The sequence below is a fragment of the Apus apus genome, chromosome 11 (genome assembly GCF_020740795.1).
Source record: "Apus apus isolate bApuApu2 chromosome 11, bApuApu2.pri.cur, whole genome shotgun sequence".
Taxonomy (NCBI): domain Eukaryota; kingdom Metazoa; phylum Chordata; class Aves; order Apodiformes; family Apodidae; genus Apus; species Apus apus.
In genome coordinates this window covers 13,067,129-13,094,729 of record NC_067292.1, presented here as the reverse complement: position 1 = coordinate 13,094,729, position 27,601 = coordinate 13,067,129, and the positions used below count along the sequence as shown (strand labels likewise).

General features: G+C 35.3%; 2 protein-coding genes across 7 annotated transcripts in view; one reads left to right on the top strand and one right to left on the bottom strand.

The window, feature by feature from the left end:
* Positions 1 to 27,601, top strand: part of ZNF423 (zinc finger protein 423) — a 920,137-nt gene that overhangs the window by 862,099 nt on the left and 30,437 nt on the right. The window lies entirely within an intron of this gene.
* Positions 1 to 27,601, bottom strand: part of PHKB (phosphorylase kinase regulatory subunit beta) — a 63,829-nt gene that overhangs the window by 6,832 nt on the left and 29,396 nt on the right. For 5 of the 6 annotated variants that reach the window (XM_051629049.1, XM_051629051.1, XM_051629052.1 and 2 more), the window contains 17 exons: positions 26,831 to 26,888; positions 25,338 to 25,415; positions 23,525 to 23,683; positions 19,949 to 20,043; positions 14,407 to 14,462; positions 14,125 to 14,218; positions 11,746 to 11,829; positions 11,179 to 11,283; positions 10,285 to 10,367; positions 10,114 to 10,204; positions 8,524 to 8,585; positions 8,273 to 8,435; positions 7,794 to 7,875; positions 6,576 to 6,633; positions 4,771 to 4,861; positions 3,393 to 3,595; positions 969 to 1,103 (listed from right to left, as the gene is read on the bottom strand). In XM_051629049.1, coding sequence (XP_051485009.1) covers positions 969 to 1,103; positions 3,393 to 3,595; positions 4,771 to 4,861; positions 6,576 to 6,633; positions 7,794 to 7,875; positions 8,273 to 8,435; positions 8,524 to 8,585; positions 10,114 to 10,204; positions 10,285 to 10,367; positions 11,179 to 11,283; positions 11,746 to 11,829; positions 14,125 to 14,218; positions 14,407 to 14,462; positions 19,949 to 20,043; positions 23,525 to 23,683; positions 25,338 to 25,415; positions 26,831 to 26,888 — 1,697 coding nt within the window. Of the gene's footprint in view, positions 1 to 968; positions 1,104 to 3,392; positions 3,596 to 4,770; positions 4,862 to 5,720; positions 5,812 to 6,575; positions 6,634 to 7,793; positions 7,876 to 8,272; positions 8,436 to 8,523; positions 8,586 to 10,113; positions 10,205 to 10,284; positions 10,368 to 11,178; positions 11,284 to 11,745; positions 11,830 to 14,124; positions 14,219 to 14,406; positions 14,463 to 19,948; positions 20,044 to 23,524; positions 23,684 to 25,337; positions 25,416 to 26,830; positions 26,889 to 27,601 lie in introns of all 6 variants that reach the window. The other variant, XM_051629050.1, reaches the window with a different exon arrangement.

The following is a 27,601-nucleotide window of genomic DNA, read 5'->3' as shown; positions in this document are numbered from 1 at the left end:
TGGTGGATTTGGCAGTGTGCTGGGTTGATGGTTGGACCTGGTGACCTTAGAGGTCTTTTTCAACCAAAACAATTCTATGATTCTAAGCACAACCAAGACACCCAAAAGCATGTTGGAGATGAAGAGCTGGACTGAGAGATTCTACATCACACAAATTAGGTAAGAGAGCAGACTTCGATATAAGGAGCTTGTTTCTCAGGCATTACAGATTGGAGGAAAAAAAAAGAATGTGTTTCGAATTAAGCAGGAACATAAGTATGAGCAGGAACATGAGTAGTGTGACTTGCAGTATATTTCCTCTTTGTTGAGAGGAAAGGCCATCATCTATTCAGTCAAGGAGTACAGAAATTATAAGCAGTAATATGTGCCAAAGTTTAATTGAACTTAATTAGAAGTAAAACTTACAGGAGGACTTTTAGACTTTTATCAATATTGTTAAGTGTAATTTTAACTTCTGTCTTGCACACTTTGTATCACAACACATGCTTTTTTTGGCAGCTAATTACGGCTTAAAGAAAAGGTTACAAGTTTCATGCAGCACTGGTATCTCTTGAGAATCCTGGAGAACATCTGATCTTAATTCATATAATAAGCAACGAGGGCACTGAACAGCAGACAAACTGTTCTTACAAGTTACTTAATAGACAGTACTGAGTGATTTTTCACTCCTTTCCCCATATCAAAGAATGTAATGCTTCACATTACTGCCCAAGTATAGAGATTACTACTGTAAAGTAAGACTTACACAAAGATAAAAATAAAAAGGAAAATGCAATATAAGCTGAACAATTGTGGAACCCAGACACACATGAAATAAAGAAAAAGTGCATTTTTGCTACCTTAAGTATGTTACTGATTGCAGATGCCTTGGTCATTTCAGATGTAGTCCAAGTAGTTCAGAAATGAAAATTACTTCAAAAACCTATTGTGGTTAAAAACAGATGCCACAAAACCGCACATCTCATTACCTCCCCTGCTGCTGTGTCTGAAGAACATCCAGCAGAAGCTGCTTCACTTCACTAGGGGACATCTGGTACAAGTCCTTGGCTGGCATATCCCCAGCACGGAATTTCAATTCATACTTCATAGCATGGATAATCCATCTGAAGTAAAAAGAGGAATACATTTATTAACTGAATACCAAGTTTCCAAAGAAGAAAAATTAGTCCAATAAAGTAGCTCATAAAAATTCCACATGATCCTGCTATTTGGCTGTCAGGACATGCATAAAATATAAAATATTCTATTACTCTTACTGTATTGTGGAATTTACTCAGATTTTGTGCTTGTTTGCAATATGACACAGACTGAAAGGGATCATGCATGGGTTCTGAAGGATGCTTTTCATAGCAAAGAAATATTTGACTACATATTCCCCTATGTCCCTTGTTCATTAAGACAAACATTTACCTGCCTTTTGATGTTAAAATTTCTACTCAAAATTATGCTCTGACAGTATTTACATTTTGCTGATGAGATTTATAAAATATTTTACATGTTTTTAATTTAAAAAGACTTCAAGGCTTAGTTGTAGTGTAAGGCTTTGAAATTTCTCTTCACAGCCTATCACACTTTTTTTTCTTTTGCAACTGCCTTTTGAAAATATTTGATTAAAAATGTGGCAACAGTGAAGATTTTTACAGCCTTAGTTATCAGACAGGCAGAACTTTGCAAATTATTGAAAAAGCTGAATTTTATTCTGCACATCATATAAAAAGAGCTTCAACCTCTAATATAACATCAAAGATGAAATAATGTATAGATACATCTGAAGCAAGATAACTGAGCACGGAGCTCAGTCTCTTACCATTTACATTGCTTCTGTTCAAGCAGGTCTTAGTATCAGAAAGGAAAAACATCTTAACTAGTTTTTCTTCAGTCCCTCATCTAACACCTGATCAAGTCTGGGTAGCATCAAAGAGCCTACTCTCTTTATCATAAAATGCAGAGTATTCCTAAGTGAGTTACCTTGTCATCAGCACAGCCACATTCCACAGGCATTTAATTATTTAGCCTACAAGGTACAGAATGTTTTTGTTTATGTAAGTCAAGACACAATCTTTTCTGAAGGATTCTTAGGAAGGACACAGACTGAATCAGTTGACCTGACATGTTGAAAATGCTGCTTTACATTTGAGGTTTCGAGGACCCTCCATGGAAGGTGCAAGATAGAAGAGAAAGTTAGGCAGCATGGATGTGTTACATTATCCAGAACACACTCGTTATTTTAGCGGGTGAATAGTCTCCTTCTCTTGTTCCTAAGACTAACAAACACAACTAGCTTAGGAATTAGTTCTTTTTTCACTAATGACTCAAATGTAGCTGAGTAGAAGTCATTCCACTAGTATTTTCTCTTTGCAGTAGCCTACAAAGCACAGCAAAGTAAAGAGTGGACCTCCTAGCCAACTCTTCACTGATAAGAGGTGGGTAGAAGTCAGTTGGTTGGAACTTTTTATAGTAATAGGGCTGTCAGGAACTTGATCTATTTCAACATGAAGCCCTGAAAACAAATCAATAACAAGACACTAAATCAAATCATTATCAAACTGGAATGGTGTTTCTGTGAGGAGTTTAATTTTGCTCACTGGAGTGGGTGATAACACTGAAATAAAGGAAATTGAATCTCTAGCATTAACCTTGGAAGAAAGAAAAAAAAAATTGCAAAAAGAATTAGCTACAGGGAATGAGGAAGGAGAGGAAAGAGGATGAGCATGGATCTGTAGAGGGTAGAGAAAAAGTATTTAAGTGCAAAAGGATAGATGTATTTGCAGTTACATGTAGTACAGGTGATTTGAAAAGGTTTTGTTTTTATGACGACTAGAATGTACTGCTAAAGTGGGAGGATGAACCTTGTGTACTAGAAAAAAGAGTGCTGGTATCTGCCTCCAGTGCTGAAATGCTAGATGTTCCATCTTCCATATTTTTTTCAAAGAGAAAACCTAAGTTCTAATTTTAAATCATGCTCACTAATTCTGTAAATCTCAGTCAGTAGCACCTGGCATCTTCAAAGAAGTGCTTATTCAAATGCATCTGTTTCTTCCTAAATGTGAAAAAGTGATGAATTTCTGCAGATACCTAAGTAAAGGCAGATACCATGGAATATTATAACACTCCAGCACAGGCTATTTATAGGTCACCTACAAAAGCTTCAAATGGGGTATTATGAGGACTGCCCCTCCCCTAATTTACCCTGTTGACTGGCAACTCTGAATTAGTTGTGTGCCCATTTTTGCAACACTAAACTAAAGCAGGCTTTCTAGACATGTAAAACTGAAGTATAAAAAGTTTTGCTTCATCGTTTTATATAAACCTTTTTTCAATGTAACAACAATCTCTTTTGAAGTAAGTATGTAGCCCTGCAATGCTAGTAGAACAATCGTCACATTACTGACCCAATCCGTATCTTCAGCATGCCACTGAAAAGTTCAGGTGAATTAGAGATGATCCAGCCAATATGTATGACCAGTTCCTGCTGAATTACAGCTTCTCTTTCATCTTGTAAATGACATTTTTCATAGATGATGTTCTTAATCACTCCTGGGGATAAGGGATTAGAAATAACTTCTTCCTCTTGGCCAAAAGCTCCAAGTGTTACCTAGAGTATATTGAAAACAATTCAGAAGATATGGAGTGGAAAAAAAAGCACCAGAGAAGCAATTCAGAAATAAACTTTGCATTAAAAATTAAAAATACAAAAATAATTTTATGTCAATGATTAATGCTTGATAATACTGTTAGTTGATGCTATTAAAAAAACATCATTCCCTAAAGACCACATTAAATATGGAATAGATTTTTCCAAATGAAACAAAAAATACAAGGCCACTGCTTTGGTTTCACAACTGGCTCTATAATCAAGACTGTATACTAGGTTAGATAATATTTAGTTTCTGATATTTCAGCTGCAGAGCTCACATAAAATTCAGAATTAAATTCATAGTTTTGTTTTCTTATTTCTAATAGCATCCTAAAACTTGTAGCCTTCACTTTAAGAAAATATATTGCTGGAACTGAATTGTTTACCCACAAAACTTTTTGTTAAATTCTGATTTGCTTTTAATCTACTGTCACTAAAACACAGCAATACTAATTTGTCTCCTATAATAAAGCTCATTACTGTAAAGGGATCAATGAAGCACATGCCCAGACCTCAGTCTGTCTGGAGTAAGACAAAGACAAATCTGTCACAACAGCACTGCTACACACATACGTATTTTCATTTAAAGATACACAATATTCAGTTATATTATTTGGAAACAGCTTTTCATGAACTGAATTAAAATTATTGTGCTGGGAGGAAAAAAAAAAGTCCTCCTCAGGAAAGGAAGAAACACTTGATTACACTTGGTTTTGAACAGAAAACTGTAATCCTGAAAGACTTTTTCTCAACTCATCTGTTGTGGCTACTTCTTCATTAAGTAAGTCTTAAAAAGAAACTTTATTATTTGACTCCATCTACTTTTCTGAACTAAGAGGGCATAAATATAAAATCTAAGGAGTTATCTAAATCATGCCTCTTCCCTTACCTAGACAGTGAACTGAATTTTCCAGTATTGTTCTTTCATTAAATTGAAGTAAATTTATTAACCCATAGTATGTGCAAGTATTTAAATATATCTTTATTTTTTTGCATTTTTCTTCTTAGTAAGAATTTCTTTAAGCCATTGGTTAGTTTTACAAGAAGCACAGAGGTCTTAAAAATTAAAAAGCCCACTTATTTAGTTTCTCTCTTATCATTTCTTAATACATTTCTGAGGAGGGAAGACTTACCTGCTTGCCCTGAACTAAAACATTAGTAATAGATGGTGCAAGGCTGTCCACTAGTTTACCTAAAAGACTTGCTGCGAAGCGCACAACAGACCTGAGGGCAGAAAACAGAGCAATCCTACTACATATCAAAAGCTAGTTTAATTAATTGCTATGTAAGTTTGAAGTCTGCCACAGCAGAGATCTCAAAACTAACTCACTAAAGGTATGTGTTGTTTCTAAAGTGGAATTTGGATCAGATTTTATGTAATCTTCTATGGATTTTCATTTTTTAGTCTAGATGTAGGTTAATGAATCAAAAATAAATCTAATTAGAACTAATTAAGACTACCAGCTCCATAAGAAACCTGTCATTCTCCAAAGCATCATCTTGAAAACAGACAGGTAAGACACGCCAGCTTCTCTTTCGTGACATTTTCATAATTTTGCAAGATAATCTTGGTAATTCTTAGTCTATTTAAGGAAGAGTTGGAAAGTTTTTGCAAGAGAAAGTACAATACATAACACCAAGGCTTTGTTCTTTGTCCCATGCTGAAGTATTTCACATATGTAGCATGAAAACAAGGTACCTGTGTAAACTGCTAGGCTAAAAACCAGCTGTAACTTCTAAAAAAACATTTTTTCATGTATCTAGTTGATGGTTAAAGATATAAATACTTTTAGTAATTATTTTCTGACAAAATACAAACCTAATAGACCCATATCTGAGCTTTTCTATTACAGGCTTTGAAGCTACTAAGCATCATTTATCCACAGAGATAACGAACAAGTTGTAATATTCTTCAGTGTTAGTAAAAAATTCAAACAGTTCATCTTGATTCCTGTCAAAACTGCTACACAATTCTGAAGAGAAAAGCATTTAAGAAATGCATTAGCTGACACTTATCAAAAAGCAAAAAAAAAAACAACACAAAAATTTAAAATTCTCCATTTCAGACTTCTGGGCACTTTACCTGTTTCCCATGTACCAGTAAAGTAGTAATATGTGGGCCTATAGAAGAAGAAAATTTCTGTGCAAATGCAGCACTGTAGCGCAACACCAGCCTATGTGTGTGTCACATGGTAATCATGGAAGAGAAATGAAAAACAATTTACGTATTTGTTTCTAAAAATACTTTGATTCTTATTTTTACAAAAATACCACCCAAATATGTTGGTTCTACGTTATTTTTTAACTGTATGAACACAATGAAATGAAAAATGAGAAACAGTTTTTATAATTTAAGTCTCATCTGTTAGGAAGAGTTACAGAGTGAGAGAACAGAATTCAGGACAGGTTCAACTCAGTTTGCTGATAAAATGAAATTTCTCCTGAGCTTCAGGACAAAGAAATTAATAAACAACATGTAAATACTGACCTGCTTGCTGAAAGCTTTCAAAGTTACTGTGACAAAGTCAGGCTCAAAGCAAATTATTTCAGGGCAATAAACAAACTGTCTGAGGGTATCAACTTAACTGACTTATATTTCATCACCAGCCTTGCTACAAAAAGCTATGGATAATATTTTATCATGCTCTGTAAGAAATAAGAGTAATAGTATTCCTTTGTCATTATCTGAACTTAATGAGAATTGTACATCAGCAATAGCACTCACAGCTTATTACGCTTTTCACTTAAAAATATAATAGTAAAAAATATTTCTTAATTTTTTTTAAGCATTATAGATCAGATCTTCAGCTGCAAGGAAGCAATACAATTTAGTCAGTAAAGCTGTTCTTTCCCCTCCCCTTAATTGTGTAGGGTTCCAGTTTTACTTTCCATAAACTCATTAGGAAAAGCAAAAGGAATGTGATGTACGTATACAAACCAGAGCTTTTTGCTGCCAGCTCGCCTGTAGATTCTTTCAATATGCTCAGCAACAGTACCTAAATGCATTAAAACAAACAAAAAAAAACCCCAACAAAACAAACCAACCAACAAAAAAAAAACAACAACACAGAAGCAAAAAAGATGCATGGGATTTTGAACAGTAATAAGGTACATTTGATGAGATCAGTTAATCCTGAACCTGCCTTAGTAAAACACCTGTTGTGCTTAACATCTAAAATTTAGATGCAATCAAGTCCCATCACCCAGTTCCCAGCTGTATGTTGTTGTGCAGGAAGCCAAACCAGATTTCATCTAAATTTGCTGTTCATGCTATAAAGAGACCTATTGTATCACCTATTCTTGCAATACATTGGGGAAAATTAATCTACATGCAGATTTGGCCTTTAAAGGTGCATCCCCATTGTAAAATAAATCCTCAAACTGCAGATTATGTTTGGACACAGGATGTAGACACTCTCTCCACTGTCTTGCCTCTTTGTTGCGCTCAAAGCTACAGGAAACAGAGAAGTCTTGTGCCTGACAGTGTAGTCCATTGAAGTGGTGTTACGTTTGGACAAAGTTTGTGATAGCTGATATCCAAGAACCAGGTGTTTTCAACTTTGTATATGAACAATAGATCATCTGGTTAATTCTGTGGGACACGAGGCTTCCATCTTTCAGGAAGCTGGGAGAGTGCGACAAAGGATCTTTCACTGCTTTGTGGCTCTGCCCTGAATCAACACAGTAAGATGCCACACAGTAAGTGACTGTGTGAGCTATCTTTGGTAATTAGGTGCATTACAGCACTACTCTTGTGAAGCTAATTACCACTGTTGCAACATACAATGGGATACTGGACAGACAGACAAAGCCTTATATGACTGATTTACTACTCTCCTCCTCCAAGCTGATTTTCTATGTGCAAAACTCAAGGAGAACATTTTGTGAAGTGTTTTGTATTGAAGTGGCATCCCCTGAATCTATATACCAGATACAGCAGCAGCTGACAAACAACCTAAGACTTCATATATTTAGCAGCTCATTCCCCACCACACTATGAATTTGCATGTCCCATTTAATGCAGAAATTGCTTTGCATGGCAAAGAAAATAGCTACAGAATTGCTTGCATGCATGGCCATCATTCATGTTCATTACAACTAAACATATACCTACTTCCTGAAATACTCAGAACAGTCAAATGAAAGAAGCTCTTACCTTCCTTGGTGATAAAATTCGGTCCTTCCCTTTTAAGCAATATACTCAAGAGTAATGCTTGACTTGCCAGGCAATTGCAGTCCTTAAAAAGAACAGAAACAACATAACTACAAATAGCCTTCAGATTTTCAGTGAAGCAAAACCAGAATAGCTAATAAAATTTTAAGTGAAATCAAAGGGGCTTTTTTTTTTAAGGAGAATTCACAACTATTTCATTCCTTGGTATGCTGTATCCTTGTCACTGCTGATTGCAGAGACTTCTCCAGGGTTCAAATTAAGTTATAATAGTCATTTTAATGACACAGGGAACCAAGTACAATACTTAGATTGTATTTTATGTTATTAGCTATACCATTAACATTGAACAATGACATTAATCATTTTAGTCTTAAGTAGGCTGCTGTTATAAAGAATACCAGCACATAATTTCTCATATCATAAAAATGAAGTTAGGCTGTATTTTTATCAAGTTTTCTTACATTAAGTTTCTGCAGGATCTCATATGTTGACTTGTTTTTCCAGTCATTTATATTTACATCTGGTTGCTGCTCGAGTTCAGAAGCATTTGGAGTACTAGACTGTCTCTTGACTTTTGAATGTTTTGGAAGATCCAACTCTTCCAAACTCTTAAATACAGGAGCCCTGAAAAATGATTACAAAATTCCTTCCTAGTTGAGAAAATATTTTCATTATCAAATACTTCATCATTATTATTTACACATAGCCTTACTCTTCTGTTTCAGCGATTCTTAGGAAGTCAAGCTGTTCAACAACTGCTCCAGATATTAATGTCTGAAATGAAAAATTTAAAATTTAGAAATATGCTGAAACACAGATAACTATATAGTTGTCTTCTGATTTCAATGCGTTGCTGGTAGTTTCCATTGAGAAAGTAGTTTCTTTACCTACAGTTCCAAATATCTTTACACTTTCTGATTATTTTTCCTCTTTCTAAAGATCTGAAGACAGCAAGAGTGTCTCAAGGCTGCTGTCTTTTTTGGCTGACATTCTGCTGTTCTTTAGCCTGCAAGGTACATGTACAGTCCAATCAAGCACTGTCCAGCCCTGCTCTCCAGCCCAACAGGCCTGATGAAAACATCTGAGATCAAGGGTTGCCATTCCTCAGCGTCCTGCACGGTAGCCCTGGTCTGCATCATCATGCTTATTGCTTCAGGGATCCCTGAAAGATGGGGGGTTTCCTATCGATATCAGTGATGTTACAGGAAAATACAACAGCATTTCCTACTGTGTAGTCAGTCCTTAATGTTCACTCTCTGAGAACTGTAACATTTCTGAAGTTCACTCCCTGATGACTCTTAACAGAGCAGTGCTTAAAATAAGGACACACGACATGGAGATTTTTCCTGCCTGCTAGTACGTAATTTTCATCAAGTGCATGGCAAGAAAGTCATTGCAGTTAAATTTAAATAAAAAGAACCCCAACAACAAACATGGTAAGCAAATGAAAGGTTTTCCATGGACAGTAATGGCATCTAGTGGGAAGTGTCCCTGCCCACACAAGGGGTTGGAACTAGATGATCTTTAAGGCCCCTTCCAACCCCAGCCATTCCACATTTCTATGATTTGCTATACGAAACGTAAATGGCAACAGACTACATGACCTATGCGTGACCAGTAAAAATACATGAATGTTTGAAAGATTACAATTATATTTTAAACCATTATAGCTTAAAGTATTTTATTTACAAATAATCCACCTCTTCTACAAAATCATGATTTTCTAGGGAACATAAAATGGTATCTGTCTTTGATTCTCTCTCTTACAAAAAGAAGGGCTCTTCAATAGGTGTAAACTAAGATTTACTAGCACATAGAAGTGTCTAAAACCAGCACCTAACTCAGTAATTTTCACATTTTAATGAAGCGATGTTCCTGCTTCAGGGTTAATTCAAACAGCAGATGTTAAAACTAAATCTTAGTTCTTGTAAGGATTTTAATCTATCGTTAAGCACCTTTTTTTCCCCCCCTTGTTGATTATCTAATCAAAAGAAATTCATCAGTGCCTGACACAGTGGATTTATCCTTTGGTGGTAATTTCACAAGACTGCCAAACAGAAGAAAAACCTTCTCCCTTCTGAAAATCCTCTGTGAAGTTTATCACTTTCAAAAGGCTCATCAAAAGGAATTGAAATCAGCCCATGTTTTGTTTGAGAGAAACACAGCTGTACCAAAAGTCTTACTTCTTGACTTCTTAATTTAATACCAAATGAAATACTATAAAGTCACATGAAAAACGAGGCTAGTAATAAGACATGTACCAATACAAGGAGGTAAGAACACAACATCCAGGAAAACGTACCTGTACTCTGTCAACATGAACTTTCACTCCTCCAACAATTCCCTTTCTGAAGGCTGCCAACATATCTAATATTGGATTGAACCTGCTCCCTCTGAAATTTTCAACAGAACCCCATTAATCTTGCAATTAGGCAAATACCACACTGCAAATTATGCTTTTATCTCTCTCTACCTTATATTGTCTTCACGGATAAGTACAACGAACAGAGGCCGACCATGCATTTTCCAATACTGCTTAATGAACTGCAGTGCATTCTAAGTAAAAAATAATACATTATTCATGAAAAAGTAGTCAAGCAAAATGTACCAGAACACACAATACAAGATATTAGAAGGGCTGTCTTAAAGTAACAGCACTGAAAAACTCAACAGATGAAAAAATACTTGGCTAATAAACCACTAACAGATTTCTTCAATGAATATAAGCTGCTTTCAAGCACTGCTATGTCACATTTTTTGAAAATACTCCTGACACATAAATTAATCACAGGCTAAGCCACTAGACAGGGTGCCGTGACCTAGTCAGGATGCATGGCAATCCTGGGCTTCAATCACAGCCATGATCATGGAATAGTCAGTGACACTTCCTGTTCACTGGAAGTGGCTGCTTAAGCACAAGGGACTTGACAGGCAAGCTTTGCACTCCTGCCTGCCTTAAAGTTAGAGGAAGGAAGACAATTTTTAATATTTTTGCAAAAGTAAAGTAATATTTCCTCCGGGTGAGGCTTTCGTATTTCCCTTGAACAGACTAGTTTCATTCCTTTTTTTCAGAACATTTGTTTTCCTAAATAAACAAATGATAATTTGCTTGCTGCACTACAGCATTCCCAATCACTGTTGCCTGAGTTTTTTGTCAGATACTGATACTCACTACAACTCACACTGAGCTGACAGGATATTCATCTTAATACACTTTCCAGCATAAACTGCAAGCTTCTTTTTATAGCAGAAGAACACACACTATATGCTGTTCCCCTTTCAATCTTCTATTTTAAAAACTTCACGGTTTATTCTTCTACAGACTCTATTTTTGTCAATTTTTCAAGGAAAAGTTACAGATAAATACCTTAATGTCATCAATCAACATCATAACATCCTGAGACATGTAGAAATCACTTAGATCAAAAATGATTGAGTAGCAAACTACAGTCTTCCCCAGTATTCGATAAATCTGTTGAGAAAGAGAACTTCTGTTAATCTTTTCTTTAAAATACTTGAACCAGTGAAGAGGCTTATAAGGAAGAATAGTTATTTTGAAACTATCCAAGTAATAAACAATGTAGAAAAGTTGAATTAAAAAACTATTTAAGATAGAAGCTACATATCTAATTTTAGGTACTCCGTTTTTATTAGGTATGCAGGTCTACATTCTATTTCAGTTAGAGCAGTTCACTTCATCACCATTCATCCTGTTTTGCTCAAGTATTACTGTAAGTGGATGTCTAGGAAATTTGACAGTATAAAAAACAGTAATAAAGCATGCACATTCATAATAGCTAAATACAAGTCTTTTAAAATAAGATATATGCATAAAATAAAACTATACCTCCATTCTATTTAAAACAACTCAAAGACTAATTCGATGTTTATCTGAAATAGACAACCATAACAATAATACAAACATTGCAGCAACCTTTGATGTTCCAAGGCATCCCATAGGTCTGTCTGGTCTTCCAGATAATCCCAATTTGTCGTTAACTCCCAAATGGAAGTAAGCCTGTGAGAAAGAACCATGAAAAGTGAGGGAAATAGATATAGATAGAAGCCTTATGCTCCTACTGGGTCTCACATGTTCAATATACAGTTCAAAGAACAAATATATATTTTTTTTTTATAACAACAGGTATCTTTGCAGTGGACAGAGTGCAACTCTGTGCAAGAAGACACGACATGAGCAGTCAGCTCCCAAACAGCCAGCCAGCCGTTCCAGTGAAACTTGTGTCCCTTCTGCCAGACCTGTTCCTGCTGGAGATGGGGTGCAACAGTTCCCCTTCCCTCCTTCTAATAATCATTTGGGGAGGAGGAAGGACCTCACTCATGGAGGTGTAAATACAGTTAATACTGGTTTACATTAATAGAGAGATGTCTGCATTAAGGGTAAGCAGGAGAGCTGGGGATTAGGACATATGGTTGCAGCTTTGGGCTTGGGCAAACCACTGGAGTCCTGCCTAGTTTCAAAATTCAACTAAAACTTCTGGATACCTATATTATGTCTTATTTTCACTTTCTTTATCCTGCTATTTTTCTAGTATATAGAATATTTTTTAAATCTTCAAATTTCTCATTGAAACAAGCTTTTAAAATATGATTTTCAAAAGAACTTTTGCATTTATTGTCTGCTCAATTTTGCCTTCTGTAATGCTTTTCAGATGTGGATACAAAAGAAAAACAGTAATACAGGAATTCTTTAAAGTTCTTTATTCTAATTTTAGTAAAGGCCTGCAAAATTAATGCATCATCAACAGAAGCCAGAGGGAATTCTGATTACTCATTGCTTGATAGCTTTTGACTTAGTTTATGTATGTCTAGTATTACTTCAGCTGATATAATTTTTTAAGACTTGCATATTAAGGAAACAATCTTCATTTATTACACTGTGTGATAATAAAAACAGAAAAAAACAACTAAGCCGTGAGCAAAATAGTATAAATGTATCTGTTAAACCAGACTGAAAGGTATAATTTTTTTCCATATTTGGGTTGTTTTAGGTAAGGATCGCACCATTACTAAAACTTCAGAACGTTCATAATACAAAACACTTTCCTAAACTCAGTCTTTCTGTATGTTATAGGAAGGTAATACAGAAGGAAATGAAAATGAATACTTGAACAAGCATTACTCTCAATAAATAGCTTTTTATTACTCTTAGCTTGGAGGCTTCCTGATACTGCCTGTGTTTTTGCAGTAACACCAAGAACTATTTAAAAAACAGAACAAACAAAATTGCCTACATCACCTGCTCATCTGGACTATGTAACCATATTCAAGTGGGAAAGGAATGGAGATGGCAAAACATTAACAGCTTTAAATAACCTAGCTATACATAAACAAAGCCAAAAGAATATTGAGCCTCTTTTTGTAGTAAACTAATGGAGACTAGAAGAATGGCAGTAGATATTATAATTATAAAGGACCTTCATTTTGCTAGAACATAAATCAGAATGTTTTCTTAACAAAAACAGAACTCCAGTAGTACTGTAATATTGTCACCTTCCTTGGAAACTCACTCTAGCTTGAGGCCTCATGCTGTTCTACAGTCTACTAAAGCAGTTTCATCTTCTAGTAATGGCTCCCCATCTTGATCTGTTACAATCAAAACATCAGTTCAGATTCAGCACCAGAATATCTGAACAAAAGTAGTTTAATGCAAGTCCAGCTGCTTCAAGCACTTTTTTTCTTTTTATTAAAGTGCCCTTCAATTCTGAAATATTAAAGCTGCTAACAGCAAGGAACGGCTGGGAAGGCAGCCTGGACCACTGGGTTTATTTATGAGAGTGAACCAAACTGGAGAGGTCTTGCACACCATCTGCTTCTGTGTTCTTTTATCTGTTACCTGTCCATGCCTGTGGAGTATCCTGCTGGTCTCCTCTGCTATGCTTCCACTACATACATACTTTTTTTCCTATACACATTTTGTCCCATTTTCTTGTTTTCTTCTTTTATTACCTTTCCCTAGACTTTGTGAACCTGCTTAAAGGACCCCCAGTCCTACTTTCAATCCCTAATTTTCCTGAATCCATGTCTTCCCCTTCCATTTGTTTCTTTTTATACTACTTTTTTGGACACATGCCTGTTTATAAGTCTAGAGGTTTAAACTTAGGTGCCACTAGACTGAAAGCTCTGACTAGCTATAACTGACCAGTGTCAGCAGATCCTGCAATCAAATGAGAGTAACACAAAAAGGTAGATAACAAGTTTAAAGAGATAGAAGTCTAATAGCTTAATATAAATTCCCATTGTTACAAAATAAATGTGTAGGTAGATAAATAACTTTAATTGCAGAATTCCTTACTTTGACAAGTTCTTTCTGAGCCCATATCTGAATTGGTTCCACCTGCTGGGGGGTCTGAGTTTGGATGCCATACGTGTTAAGAAAGACTTGTAGGCTACAAATGAAATAATGACAAATTTAATGACAAATCACAGAACAGTCTCAGTTGGAACAATTATCATGGCAACAAACACACAGCAGTATTATATTCTGCATATCCTTGAATACCTTTAGCAAATTTAAGATGTCCATTGTTCAACACTTTCTTTCATACACACATTTGTAATAAAATGAAATACATACCGCTGACTTTCTGCTATCAGTGCCACATGTACTACCAAATCATTTTCTAAAGGGCCCTAGGACAAAATGAAAAAAATACTTACTAGCATTGCTAACTAAATATTTTTTTCAGAGATAGCATGAACAGGAACAATGTCTGGATAAACAATTCACAAGCATGACAGACATCGCTGTCTGTGTTGCATATGCTTACTCTGTGAACAAACTGAAAAAAGGCCACAGGATTAAGGCTTGTAAACCTCAATACTGTGGTAAGACTGTCCCATTAATAATACTTTGTAAGATGCATCTTGGAGAGTTAATAAATAGGTTCCGCTGCTTGCTTTGGTTTGTTGGGTTTTTTTTAATTTTAAAAAGTAGGAAAAACATTTTGCTTCCTACAAAAATTTAGAATTTATACATTTGATGTATTTCCATTGTGTCTGACATGACATCATGTTTTGATACACATTTTTGTAAAGAGTGAAATAACTCAGCTATTTGGGTAACCAATGATATTCACTTTAAAACTGTGAACTGCTGATTTCAACCCTTTACTCTGATATACTTGGATCAGACAGCTTTCTTAAACAGTTAAATGAAAGATATATGACATTTCACAGGAGGCAACAGCATTTCCTTGCACCGTTCATAGAACAAATACTTTGTGTTTGAAACAAATACTAATATTTAACATTAGGAAACCATGGGAATGAACTCCTGTGTTGGATGAAATCATTGACTCAAATCCCCAAAATGGCAATACACCTTTCTTCATTGCCAGCATGCATTCATAGCTAAAAAATGAGATGTCTGAGTTATTCCTTGTTCATTTCTTCTCTGGCATTCAGTGACAGTAAAACCAAGAAAAACTAAGAGCAGCACACATTCCCAAAATGCCTTTTCTGCTTTTGTCTAGAAACTATCACAACAGGAATGAACAAAAATAAACACATCTCCTATGAACTGAATATATAAAAATACAGCATTTTCCATTAAGATAGATGGAGAGACATATTGATTTAGAACAAGAAGTTCAGAGTGAATGCTTGCTTGTTCAGGCATCCATGAGCCTTGATACCAAGTTAAATCTTACAGATTTGCAGAAGGAATTCTTGATAACATTTTCCCAGAAGTCTATCAGCACTAACATTTCTGCAAAAAAAATTTTTGTCACATAAAATAAGTTTGTGATGAAAGCAAATGCATAAAGAGACCAGACTAAGAGGTCAGAAGTGCTATTGTAAGATTTTCTTCCTCAGAATAAGTTGATCGTGCTACCAACTGCATTGACACATTGAGAAAACTCAAACCAATTCTCTACCATAATCAGTACATGATGTTGATAAAAAGCAACGACCCTCCAGAAAACCCCTCCAAGACTGTACTGATTTATCGACGGCCTGTGTTCTAACTTGGGGAATGGTCTTAAAGGTAAGGCTCAACTGAACTGTTACTGTATTAATGACAAATTGTGTAGGACAGTGTAACCACAGACTGTACATGAATGTGTGTGTTCTGCATCTCCACCAAGGTACGTCCTTCTCCAATACCAGGTACTAGTTAGTGTCTCTCATACCCAATGGTGTGATTCATTCAGAGCAGCCTCTAAGGGGTAGTTCTAACATGGGCCATTACTAAACAAATGCATCTGCAGCACAACTGGCACAACAAAAAATCTGTGTGAAAAACAGACTTTGAAAAAGTATTGTGGAAAAAAAATAAGTGTACAACTGTACAACTACAGGATTGCTGTAACACTGAACAGAAAGTTACTTTCATGGTCATTTTTAACATGTCAGGGTCTGGAGGATCATAAAGAGTGGTCTAGAAAAACACAGATCAAAATTAAAATTACTTTTTCATAAGTATGTCACCCTTTTCAATAAAGATAGTGATATATATATAAAAATAAGATGTGGGAGAGCATTAACTCCTAAAGATTCCACTAGATAAATCATGTTGTTGTTACACGTTCCATTTTAATGTGTCTGATTCCACATTTGTCTCTCAGTGCAAGCTGAGGTGTTGTTCACACTATCAATCATTGTCTCCCCAGGACACTGCAGGAGATCTCCCTGCTCCTCAGCCCACCCTTCTGCCTCACACTGTCACCCTGCGCAGTGGGCAGAAGGGTCTGGTTTGACTACATTCTGTGTGCTGTGCAAAGGGTAAATATACCCTGGTGTTTTCAGAAAGCCAAGATAAAAGAGATGAGTTGTTCTTCCTCTGCAAAAGGAGGATCTCACTGGACAGATGCTGTCACTATATGCCTTCCTGCACACATTCCCAGGAAATCTCAGAACTCTGAAAAAATCTCATTCATTTTGAACATGTGAGAAAGTGGGCACACTATTCAAGAACTCCAGTAAGCCAGTGCCTACCGGGCTTTGCAAGCAGACTGAGTGAGAGGAGGAAAACAGAAATAATACACAACAGAAGGAATTGTACTTAACCCAGATGATCCACCTTGCTGCTACAAAACTAAACTGAATTGTTACAAATCACATCTGCTTCCAGAAGTATTCAAATACTGCAGAACAGTTTATGGTCAATGCTACAAACACACCAGACTTTTTAAATAAATACAATGTGGAGACATGTGCCCTAAACCCTCAAATGGCATTTAATAATTGTAAGATTGTGATAATTGTGGCATACAATTATATTAAGAGAAGTGAAAGCAAGAATATGTTTATAATTAATGTTACAAAACAAATAATCCAACATGATAGATGTCTTTAAATCATCAAAACTAGTCCAAATCTGACCCTAAACCTAATTTAAGAAGCTGAAAAATCTTAATCTATCACAATCTACCTGTCTTTCCTGAAAATAAAATTTTTAAACAGTTGCCTATCATTTTGACTACTCTCTTCCCAACATCATCACTAGGCATTAACCTTCATTTCCAGTAACTCAAAGTCCTCACAAATGATTGCTAAGTCTACAAATCAAAATATTAAAAGAATATAGTCATCATCTGCTATCAGAGGATTTAATTAATTGCAACCCTACACATATCTTTCAAGCCAACCCAGAAGACAAGATGTCTTACTTCAAAAATTTAGTAAAGTTATAACTTTTGTTAAATACAAAATTAAATACAAAACAGCAATAAATCAGCTCTCATGTGCTCCAGTAAAATATAAAACTAACCCAAAAAATCCACACTTTACCTCCTGACATTCCTCAAGTGTTATTGTTACCATATGTTAAATTCTCCAAAAACAGAATGCAACAATGGAAGCTGTGTTATAAAATAGTCTCTCCTGGATGTGGAGACATTAAAAAGGAATAATAAAATAAGGTCTTTTAAGGAATCCACTTCTAAAGAGTTAGCCACACTGAAAGAAAAATGCCATGCAATATCACTGCTCACCATTTCTACAGCACTGCTCAGAGGTTACAACGACCAAGGCCTGGTATCTCAGTCATCCAGAATTCCCTTGCTTCCAACCCACCTTGAGAAGCACATGCAGGATCTTGGAGTTTTATCTTTTACATATCAAAGAAAAGCATGCACAGTCATCCATAGCAAAGAAGTACAATCGCTGTGAAGAACAGAGGTACAGGCAGACCTCGGCAATCCCGGAGCTGCTTTCATTCTGCATTTATTGACCCTTCCATCTATATGCCACTGAACAGCAGGCAGTCCACCTCACAACCTCTTGCACACAAAAGGATATGCACAACTATAGGAACTGCAGAATGTATTCATCTAAGTCAGATTTCTATGAAGACTTTTTGGCTTAAGAAAAATGATTTATGGTACTCTCTCTCGATTTCTAGCTTACAAAACATAACATCAGTCTCACTTTCAAGGACCACCTTGGGAAAGTCTTCTCTTTCTTTTATGCTGACAACCACAAAAACATTACTAATCCCAAAGATGGAAAAATTCAGCCAAGGTTTTAGCAAATTTAAGCAGATAAAGGCAGCCTTAAAAGGGAAAGATTAACAAGCATCAGGTCCACCAAGCTTCCTGAGAAAAGCACAGTTCTCTCAAATAATTCTGGCAGCCAACTGTTGAGTGCTGAAAAAACACGAGGACTGTATAAGCACTTGAGAATGACAAACCTTCTAGTCTGATCTCCCTTTTAACAGTGACACAGCATTGGGTTGTTTTTTTCTTCATTGTTTGCAGATGAAGTGAAATATCAAAATGTAGCTGGTTTAAGTTCATTTCAATTATTTCAAGACTGTTGAGTTTTTAGAGTTCCTATTATACTGCTGATTTTACTGGAGAACTGCATTTTACTAAGTTCTTTATTGACTCACAAAGTGACCACCAAGGAGTAAGTTATTAGAAAATAAATGATTATTGCATTATTTATGATCTCTTTCAGGAAGATCCCAGGGCACAGGCTACTTCCTAGGATCTGGAAATTCTCTGCCATATATCATGTATCCCAAAAATAGTAAAAATGTTTTTCTACGAAAACACTTCCTGACGAGTCAGTTACACAGTGTGCTTGGAACAAACCATCATCTTCTAAGTGTTTGTCTGTGGCATGTTAAAAGTTATCTGTTTCAAGAATTTAAGAAAAAAAAAAAATAAATTGATGGGCTGCATGCAACACTGACTCAACACAGGCTGCTTCTACTGGCACTCCTGAAAGGGCAGGTGATACCCACACCTCATGATTTCTGTAGCATTGCAGAACAAAGAAACTGGGAACAAATGCAGTCACTGAGCCTTCGTTATCTCATGTTGATGTGGCACAAGTGCTGCACTGTGAACAAGTCTCCTAATGAATGAGACAACAGCCAGCCACTTGGATAACCATGGTAACAGGAAATAGCACCAACACAGGTTTTAAGCAGCATTTGGATACAAGAAAAACATGGTTCACTTCTCATCTTGAAATTAATCTTTTAAATAAATGCTTCAATAACAAAGTCACACAGCTGAACAAAGAACTTTCCAAACATGTATTCCTTACATTACAAAATAAAAAGGCTGAAAAACATCTCTTAGCTATATGTTTCCATACATACAGTTGTTGCCTCTTTAATCAAAGAAGTCCCCTACTCAAAGGATGTTTCCGTCTTGTTACCCTGTCTGCTACAGAACTGAATTACAATGTTTCAGCATTCCTCATACTGGGGCACCCATTCCTGCTGTGCCTTTAAGCCAATAAGGGAGCACAGGTATGTATCATGCACACCAAGAAAGAACCCCGTCCCTTGTAGCATTTCCGAGCTCTAAACACAAAAAATACTAACCCACAGAAGTGGTAGTTAATTTGAAGGAATAAAAAAGCAGACTCATTCTTGTGTTGCTGATATCTCTTACAACTCAAGGAAACATACCCATATATTACCGGCTATTTAAACTCACATTTTATGTATAATTTTGATTGCACCACTTAACTTTAAGGCAAACATGCACCATTTCCCCAGATTGTAGAGAATCTTCCTTCCAAAAGCAACCCTCCATCAACTAAGAAAATATACATTTAACACTTTCCTAGCATTTTAATTGTAATAGAAGAACCTTATGTAACACATACATGATAATTTTTCAGTAAAAATATTTTAATATTAAGCTTATGCTTACCTGATTTGAAAATCTCATGCTAACATTCCGTTGATCTTGTGGAGGGACATAACGTCCAATGGGGTCAATATCTTTAGGACTTACTAGCTTGTCAGCTAAAAGTAAACAGTAATAAAAAATACAGAATGACTCAATCACTTTCTGCAGCTTTTCTGAAGTAGGTATGCAAAGGTATTTTATATAGCCAATTCTGCTGCTTTAATCTTTGGTTTATATCAATGACTTACAGATCAAATGGACATTCTGCAAAATTATATTGATTTTTAAACTAATGACTCAAGCATCATTCTTGCTGCAGCTAATTATAATACTACGATATATATAAAAAAATCCTTTATTTTTTTCAGAGAGATATGTTAAAGAAATATATGCAGACAAGACTCCCCAACACAGAAGTAGCATTAAAAGCCCTCAATCCACACCCATGGAACAATTCTAGAGCTTTAACTAGAAACTCAGTGGTTGCCATAAAATTTTTTTTATCTTTGAAGACAAGAAGACAGCCTCTATTTCAAGGTAATCATACAACTATTAATCCTGAAAGCGACAAGAGATATCAAAGGTCTCTCTCAATATGGTAGCTCAAGAAGAAATTGTTAAAAAACCCCATTCATTATACTTGAAATGACCTACTGGGAGCTATTATGCCCTTGAAATAAGCACTCTCCAATCAAAGTCTCATTTTGTCACAAAACTGTACCATCTTTATTTAAATTCTGCTATAGAGGAAGTCACAGAGCATTTTAATTTCTTCTATTTTTAAGTCAACATATTTTGCACAAACCAGCTATTAATTTAAAATATAAATAATTCATTACTCTGTTAGTTTAATTCAGCTACAACAGAAAACTAACAGTGTCTTGATAAGAAAAATGTTTTTGAATGCTAAAATAAAAGTGAAGCTAGATGATGAAAATTGCCACGGACAGTTTATTAATATACTGACACACAACTTACCCAAATACATTTTAAGGAAAACAGTCACCTAAACTACAGGCTGCACAGACTTCCAATGCTGGGTAAAGGCATGGAAGTTACTTAAATTACTTGTAGTAGTGCCAATGCTACGAAATAGATTAAGCAAATGACTGCAAGATCACTGGACTCTGCTTCGTAGTTACTAAAAGCAAGAGTAGTTTCCAGAGTAGGTTTTCTATTCCATTTTTTTACATTGATTTACACAGCTCAGAAATTAAAATACGTAGACAAAATAATTTTGTATGAAAAACAACTATACCAATAGACTAATATAAAATTTCAGCTAATTTTCCATATTTACCATTTTATTTAAACGAAGAATCTCTGTGAATATTCATCCGCATTATCACAAAAGCACGTATTGGAATCCAAATGCAGTTTTCTTTGTCAACTCAAATATTTTAAACATTTGATCTCTACTGTAAAAATATTGCTAAAACCTCTTAGTTCCAGACAGAACTGAACCCACAGAACAAGATACAAAAATTCTAAGGACAAGCACAGGAAACCTAAGAGAGCTACTACATGAAAGACTAAACTGAGTGAATTTTCAACTGCATTGAACAGCTGAATACCTGGCATCCCTTCCCCTTACGCTAAAACACGGACCCTATCATAAAGCCATTACAAACCTCCTCAACCAGAACAAGGAAGAAATTCTATGAAAAACTGCATCACCATCTGAAAAATGCATACTTTTTGTATTCATAAATGATTTTATAAGTTGTAGGGGCATGTGGTGACTTCCACCAGCTGTAGGCAGACACTTTAATTATAAGCAGGATCAGAATTTTGACTTCACTACGTCAGTTTGCTCCTCTGTGGGAGGCAGCGAGATCTATCAGAATTTACTCAGTTTCATGTTGCTGCATTCAGAGAAGTGTGGACCACAAGAGGCCAACCCAAGCAAGGAACACTGACAGAAGAAGCTAACAAGGTTGTATCCTAGGCTCGCCTACAGAACAGAAGAAAGGAGGCTAAAAAAATACACATTAATTGCTACCCGAGAGGCAGCACAACAGTTTTAGGATGGATAATGAAATGGGAAACCAGTACCTTCCCAGAAATCACAGTGTTCGGAGTCAGGCTTGCACTTGATTAGCAACTACCAAAGTAACACACACAAAGACTTTCAACAATGACAAGACTGTTACTCAGGTAGCATTTCACTCAGACAGGAGTAAAATTAAATGCACCAATTACAGATCAGTATGAGTAAGCAGAGTTGCTGATATAACAATCACTGGTGAGCAGATTTAGCATAGCGATAAAATTTCCAGACCCTATTTGCAATGACTGTGAGAGAAAAGGAAAAAAAAGTTTTGATAAAAGGCAGGAAGGAAAAGTATTGAATACAGTTGAGAGAAAGTTTTAAAACAATAAAGCCAACAGTTACTGATGACAACATCACAAAACATGACGCAATTATGAAAAAAGTGTAAGAAAATTCAGCAAAGGAAAGAACTGAAGTTACCTCACTGCAGCAGGATTTAGCAAACAACACATACAGTTAATTTAACCCGCATTCTGCAGGCATAAAAATACACAAATATTAATACAAGATTAATACTAGAAGAATTAATTAACTAATACTAAGAGGTTAAATTAACTTCTTTTTCTTTAGAAGGTGAGATTGCCTGTGTTTACTTTATGATGTTGGAATTATGCAAAGAATACAGTGAAACCAAACAGGTGGAGCACCAGATGGACTCTGTTCTTCCATACCTAAAGATACAACCACTGTTCTTGCCAAGTCTTGAATTTTTAAACTCCCCTTCAATTTTTCTTTTTACTACCAACAGCCTGTTTCCCATTCAATGTTCACAGAAAAGAAGTTCTTAGAACTCAGTCTACTGATTACCAGATAAATGCTGAGCATGTTAAAATAAAGCATTATATCTCTATCCTAAAAGATACATTAACAAAAAAAGAAAAATTTAACTGTGAGGACTTTTCTGGCTTAACAACTCATTTTGCATTAGCCTTTGAATCCCCTTCAAGTGAGACCAGGAGCTCATTTGTAACTGAAATTCACCACAGCAACCCTCAAAGGCCAGACTTTGAAATGCACTTTGCAATGCTCATCTGGTCTCTACTATTTTAAAGGAAGGGTAAAAATAACACAGACTGAAGAAAACATTATCTGAGACTGCAAACTATTCAAAATACAAACTTGTCTTGCTTGAAACACTAAATAATTTGAATTAAATGCTATAGAACACTTATCACTGCACAGGCAGATTTATAACTAATCCAGGAAATGTCATGTTCATGTATTCTGTCATGAAGGAAAGGAATTAAGAGGGAAAGCCAGGAAAAGAAGCAGCAAAAAAGAAACCTATTAGGTTTAGAAGATTTTCAGTACTCTATAAAAATATTCCAGCAAGCTTCACAGTATGCTGCATGTGGCAAAGAAGTTTAACATCAACAATAAAAAGTCATTTTTGCCTATCATGTCTGTTCCACAGCAGAGGACACGCACAGTCCATTCAAAACTCAAGCCACTGTGTTTGTTCAGATTAAAGAAAAACACTAACGAGAGAAATAGCCTTAATTTCTGACAAGTCAAAACTTGATGGAATTTCCTCAGCCTCTTACCCAGGAGTTTGGCAATGATGTAAACTGCCTGTCCCCACAAGAAAAACCTTCCATCGCGTCCACTGTTACTAGGAAACCGTTTCTGACTGCCAGGGTTCTTCTTTTCCAGTTCAACAAAGTCAGCTGGCACGTAGTAGTACTTGGGTACAACCGGACACCCTAGGAAGTTTTAAAGTAAGTACAGTAAGTAGATTTCACTTCCATTATTATTGATTGTGTCCCCATAATTAAGGTGAAGTAGATTCAAACCAGGAAAAATACATCCTAGCAACAATTTCATCCAACTGAGAGACTGTTGGGCAATATTAAACTGCATTATTTGTCAAAAAACTTTTCCACAGAATTTCTTCCCAGAACACATACATTGCCCATATCGCACCTTACGGTGCAAAAAAGAAAGAAAGCATTTTACAACTAAAGCAAAACGCAGTACAGGTAACAAAGCATAATGAAGATGAATCAAAGCTACATGACAGTGAAACATCTGGATTTAAAACCAGCTAGGTATCAGACAACTTTTAAAAATTAAAATCTTGGTAAAAAAAAGTCAAAGAGAAATTAAACCGGTATTTTCTGCAAGTATGCAAAGCCAAGTTAAAAACAGCATTTAAATTTTGAAATATCATGAAAGAAAATGGCATTACTTCTCCACTGGAAGACAGCACACCTTGAATCTAGAATTATGCCACAGGTATTACTGATCATTGTAGATTAATAACCCTTATTTCAATACTTTTTAAGTGGACACGAGTCAGAAATTGAGAAACATAATTACAAATTATTTACTTAAGTGTATGTAATATAAAAGCAAATAAATATGCTTTCTGCAGAAATAATTTCTCCTTAATATTGCTTTAAGTCAAGACAACATTCAAAAACAGGAATCACAATACTAATTTAATGTCCGTGGAACGTCACATACACATTAATAATCACAAAAAAGCAAGGATCAGCAAAGTCAGAAACTTTGCTATGGAATTAAAATTTTGGTAAGGAAATGTCTCCATTTCTTACAGAAACTACTTCATTTCAGCAAGCATTCTGAGCCTAAAGAACTAGCACACCAAAATATTCTTCATTTACTTGTGTAACTGTACCACAGATGTCAACAACAGGTGACTAAAGATGCTGAGACATAAAACTGGATTGTCAGTATATTGAAGCTTGTTCTGTTCTCAGGCTATTTTTTTTCCTCCCACTCAAACTTATGGTCTTTTTATTTTTTTAAAAACTGAATTTTAGATGTATGTACCCATATGCCATCAATAGCCTTGTCTGCAGTTCCACCAAAATTCCAGAGTGCCCAGTTTAAGTAAGAGAATGTTTATACTAAAACTAACATGGTGCCATTTTCACTGCTCTAAGCTAGAAATACTTTCATACACATATACCAAATTATTTTTAAATTCTGTGAAGGCAAGTGACAATGAATGTTCCAATTCTCAACTGTATCCAGGTGGAACACTGAAAGAATTTGACTGCTGATAGATAACATTTTCTTGCAAAGTCAAAATGAACTTCATAGATAATAAAACAGAGATGAAGGAGGGGAGGAATGACTGGCTACAGAGTAAATCTTACATTTACATCAGTAGCATTTTTCCAGATAACATTATTTTTATCATCACATTTTATGATGCAATATATCAACATGAAAAAGAATATGCTAGTATTAGTATTCTGCCATCAGGAAACAGTGATATTATTTCTTCTCCTCTGACTGCAATATCCATTAACAGCAATGTCAATATTCTAATAACTTCAGATAAACAAAAATATGCAGTGTTTTATAAGAACGATTATTGGAGAATACCTTCAGATGTGTGTTGAAGCAAAGGATCCAGAAGATCCTGATATTCCTTTACTTGTGCAGGATTTCCTCTAAAAACTCCTAAAAATGACCAAACAATAATTTATTTAATGGAAGAAATACAAGTTAAATGTTCATAACACAAGGAAAAAAATGCAGTGTTTATTTTTCAATGGGGTAGTTCTAAACAGCTTACTAAATAGTTCATGAAAGTATGAACTGACTATGATTTACAGGACTCTCCTTGATTTGATGGAGCACCATCCCACTGTTGCAGAGGTAACAAAACTCAGCTGTCAGGAGTTACCCAGACATTTTCATTATAAAGACATTAAACTGTAATCTACTACTCCTATTTCATTGTCCTTTCACAGTTTAAGTCACCCTGTATACCCTTCAAATTTTGTACTAAAGAAGGATTTTGAGGTATGTACATAAACCCTGCTAATAGAATTGTTGTATTTGATGAAATCATGGTACAAGAAAAATGACAAGGACAGTATTTGCAAAATGTTTATTTTGTACTTCTTTGTAATACAAGAAGATAACTGTCCTTTTTGTTCTTACTGAAAGTGGGCAGCGTTAAATGATAGTGCCTTCCTCCTCAGTTTTGGGCATCACTCTTTGAAAAATGTCAAGATTTTTTCCTTCAAAAAAATCAATTGTGTAACCTTTTTACATCTCAAATATTTTCATGTGTGGGTGGCCACAAAGGAGTCTAGGCAGATAGCGGATTTCTATGCACCTCACCATGTTTTATTTGAAAACTACTCCACACATTGAATGGAAAAAAACAAATGGTCAGATTTTCATCCATTTACAAATCTTTTTCATGGCTGTAACCCTTAGTCTTATTCATACTTCTGTTAAATGCGAGCTTTCATCCTGAAATCATCCCATTAACTTTTTTGGTATGTCTCCTATCCTCAAAACATTGTCTAGGTAGTGGTATTCTTTTGATGTTGTTGTGATTTTTTTGTTCATTTGTTTGCTTGTTTTTTACATCAGACTGACTATGCAGAAAAACACAGCCAGGAAGCATAGGGATTTCAAATTAAAACAAGCCTTTTCTGATTCACTTTCTTCTCTTCTGAATTCTGTTTCAGTTACCATAGAACATCAAAAAGACCCACTGCAATATTCAGTTTGTCAATTTTTTCTCTCCTCCACTTTTCTCTCATTTCCTGGTGTGACATTCTGATCTACTGTGAAAGTTCTTAAGGCTTAACAGGCAACGCAGGACTGAACGTCAGAGATGTACATTTCTAAAACACCGATATTGAGTTACATTATAACAACAGAATACACTAAAAATGCTGAAATCTGAGGGGTTGGGTTGTGGGTTTTTTTAATCCTTGAGGCAGGGCTCTCAAAGAGTCAAACTAAACGTATCTTATGGTTTAGTTTGGCAGGACAAGAAAATAATTCTGTACCTCTCCCCTAAAGATTTGTCTCTCTAATGCCTTTAAAGAAGAGGAATGTAAAGCTACACTTACCATCAATTATCATGAAAATAAAAAACAGAGGGAATTCACATTCAATGCCATCAAAAAGCTGAAAAAAAGTAAAGAGTCAGACATTTCATCATTTTGGTCTGAGGAAATGTATTTTAATATCCTATTGAATAACTTAATAGGAAAAAAAGACAAACATGGATGCAAGAACATTGAATTACATCAGCTTTTCATTTATATTTATTCATTTATATATATTCTTAATTCTATAGACACTCTAACTGTGCTTTCACATACACTGTGGCTCATTCTCAAGCAGAATATTTATGTAATTTGTGGTTTATTTCCCCAGAAAAACTATTCAGGAGAAAAAAAAGAGTACATTTTAATTTTGATAACCTTTACTGATAGACACTGTGGTCAAAAGCAAAATTGTTTTCTATACTCTCAGACTGTAGTCAGCTGTGAAATTAAATAAAATGATAAATAACTTCCTTATTTGTTATGTGAAATCAACTGTATCCTAAATGTAAATGGAAGCACATTCATTACAAAATAAATCAACAACTAACTTGCTGACTTAGCAACCTCTCTAGACTGCACATGCCAAGTTACAAAATGCATCTCCTTCACATGAAGCAATGAGGAATCAGTGTGCAATTCAAACTGCAAATACTGGGGGGGTGTCTGGTTTTGGTTTGTTTGTTCTTTTTTCTTTTGGGTTTTTCTAGGGATTTCATTTTGGTTTTGGGTTTGTCTGGATCTTTTAAGTACTGCCTAAATATTTCAGAAAACTAAAATTGTCCTTATATA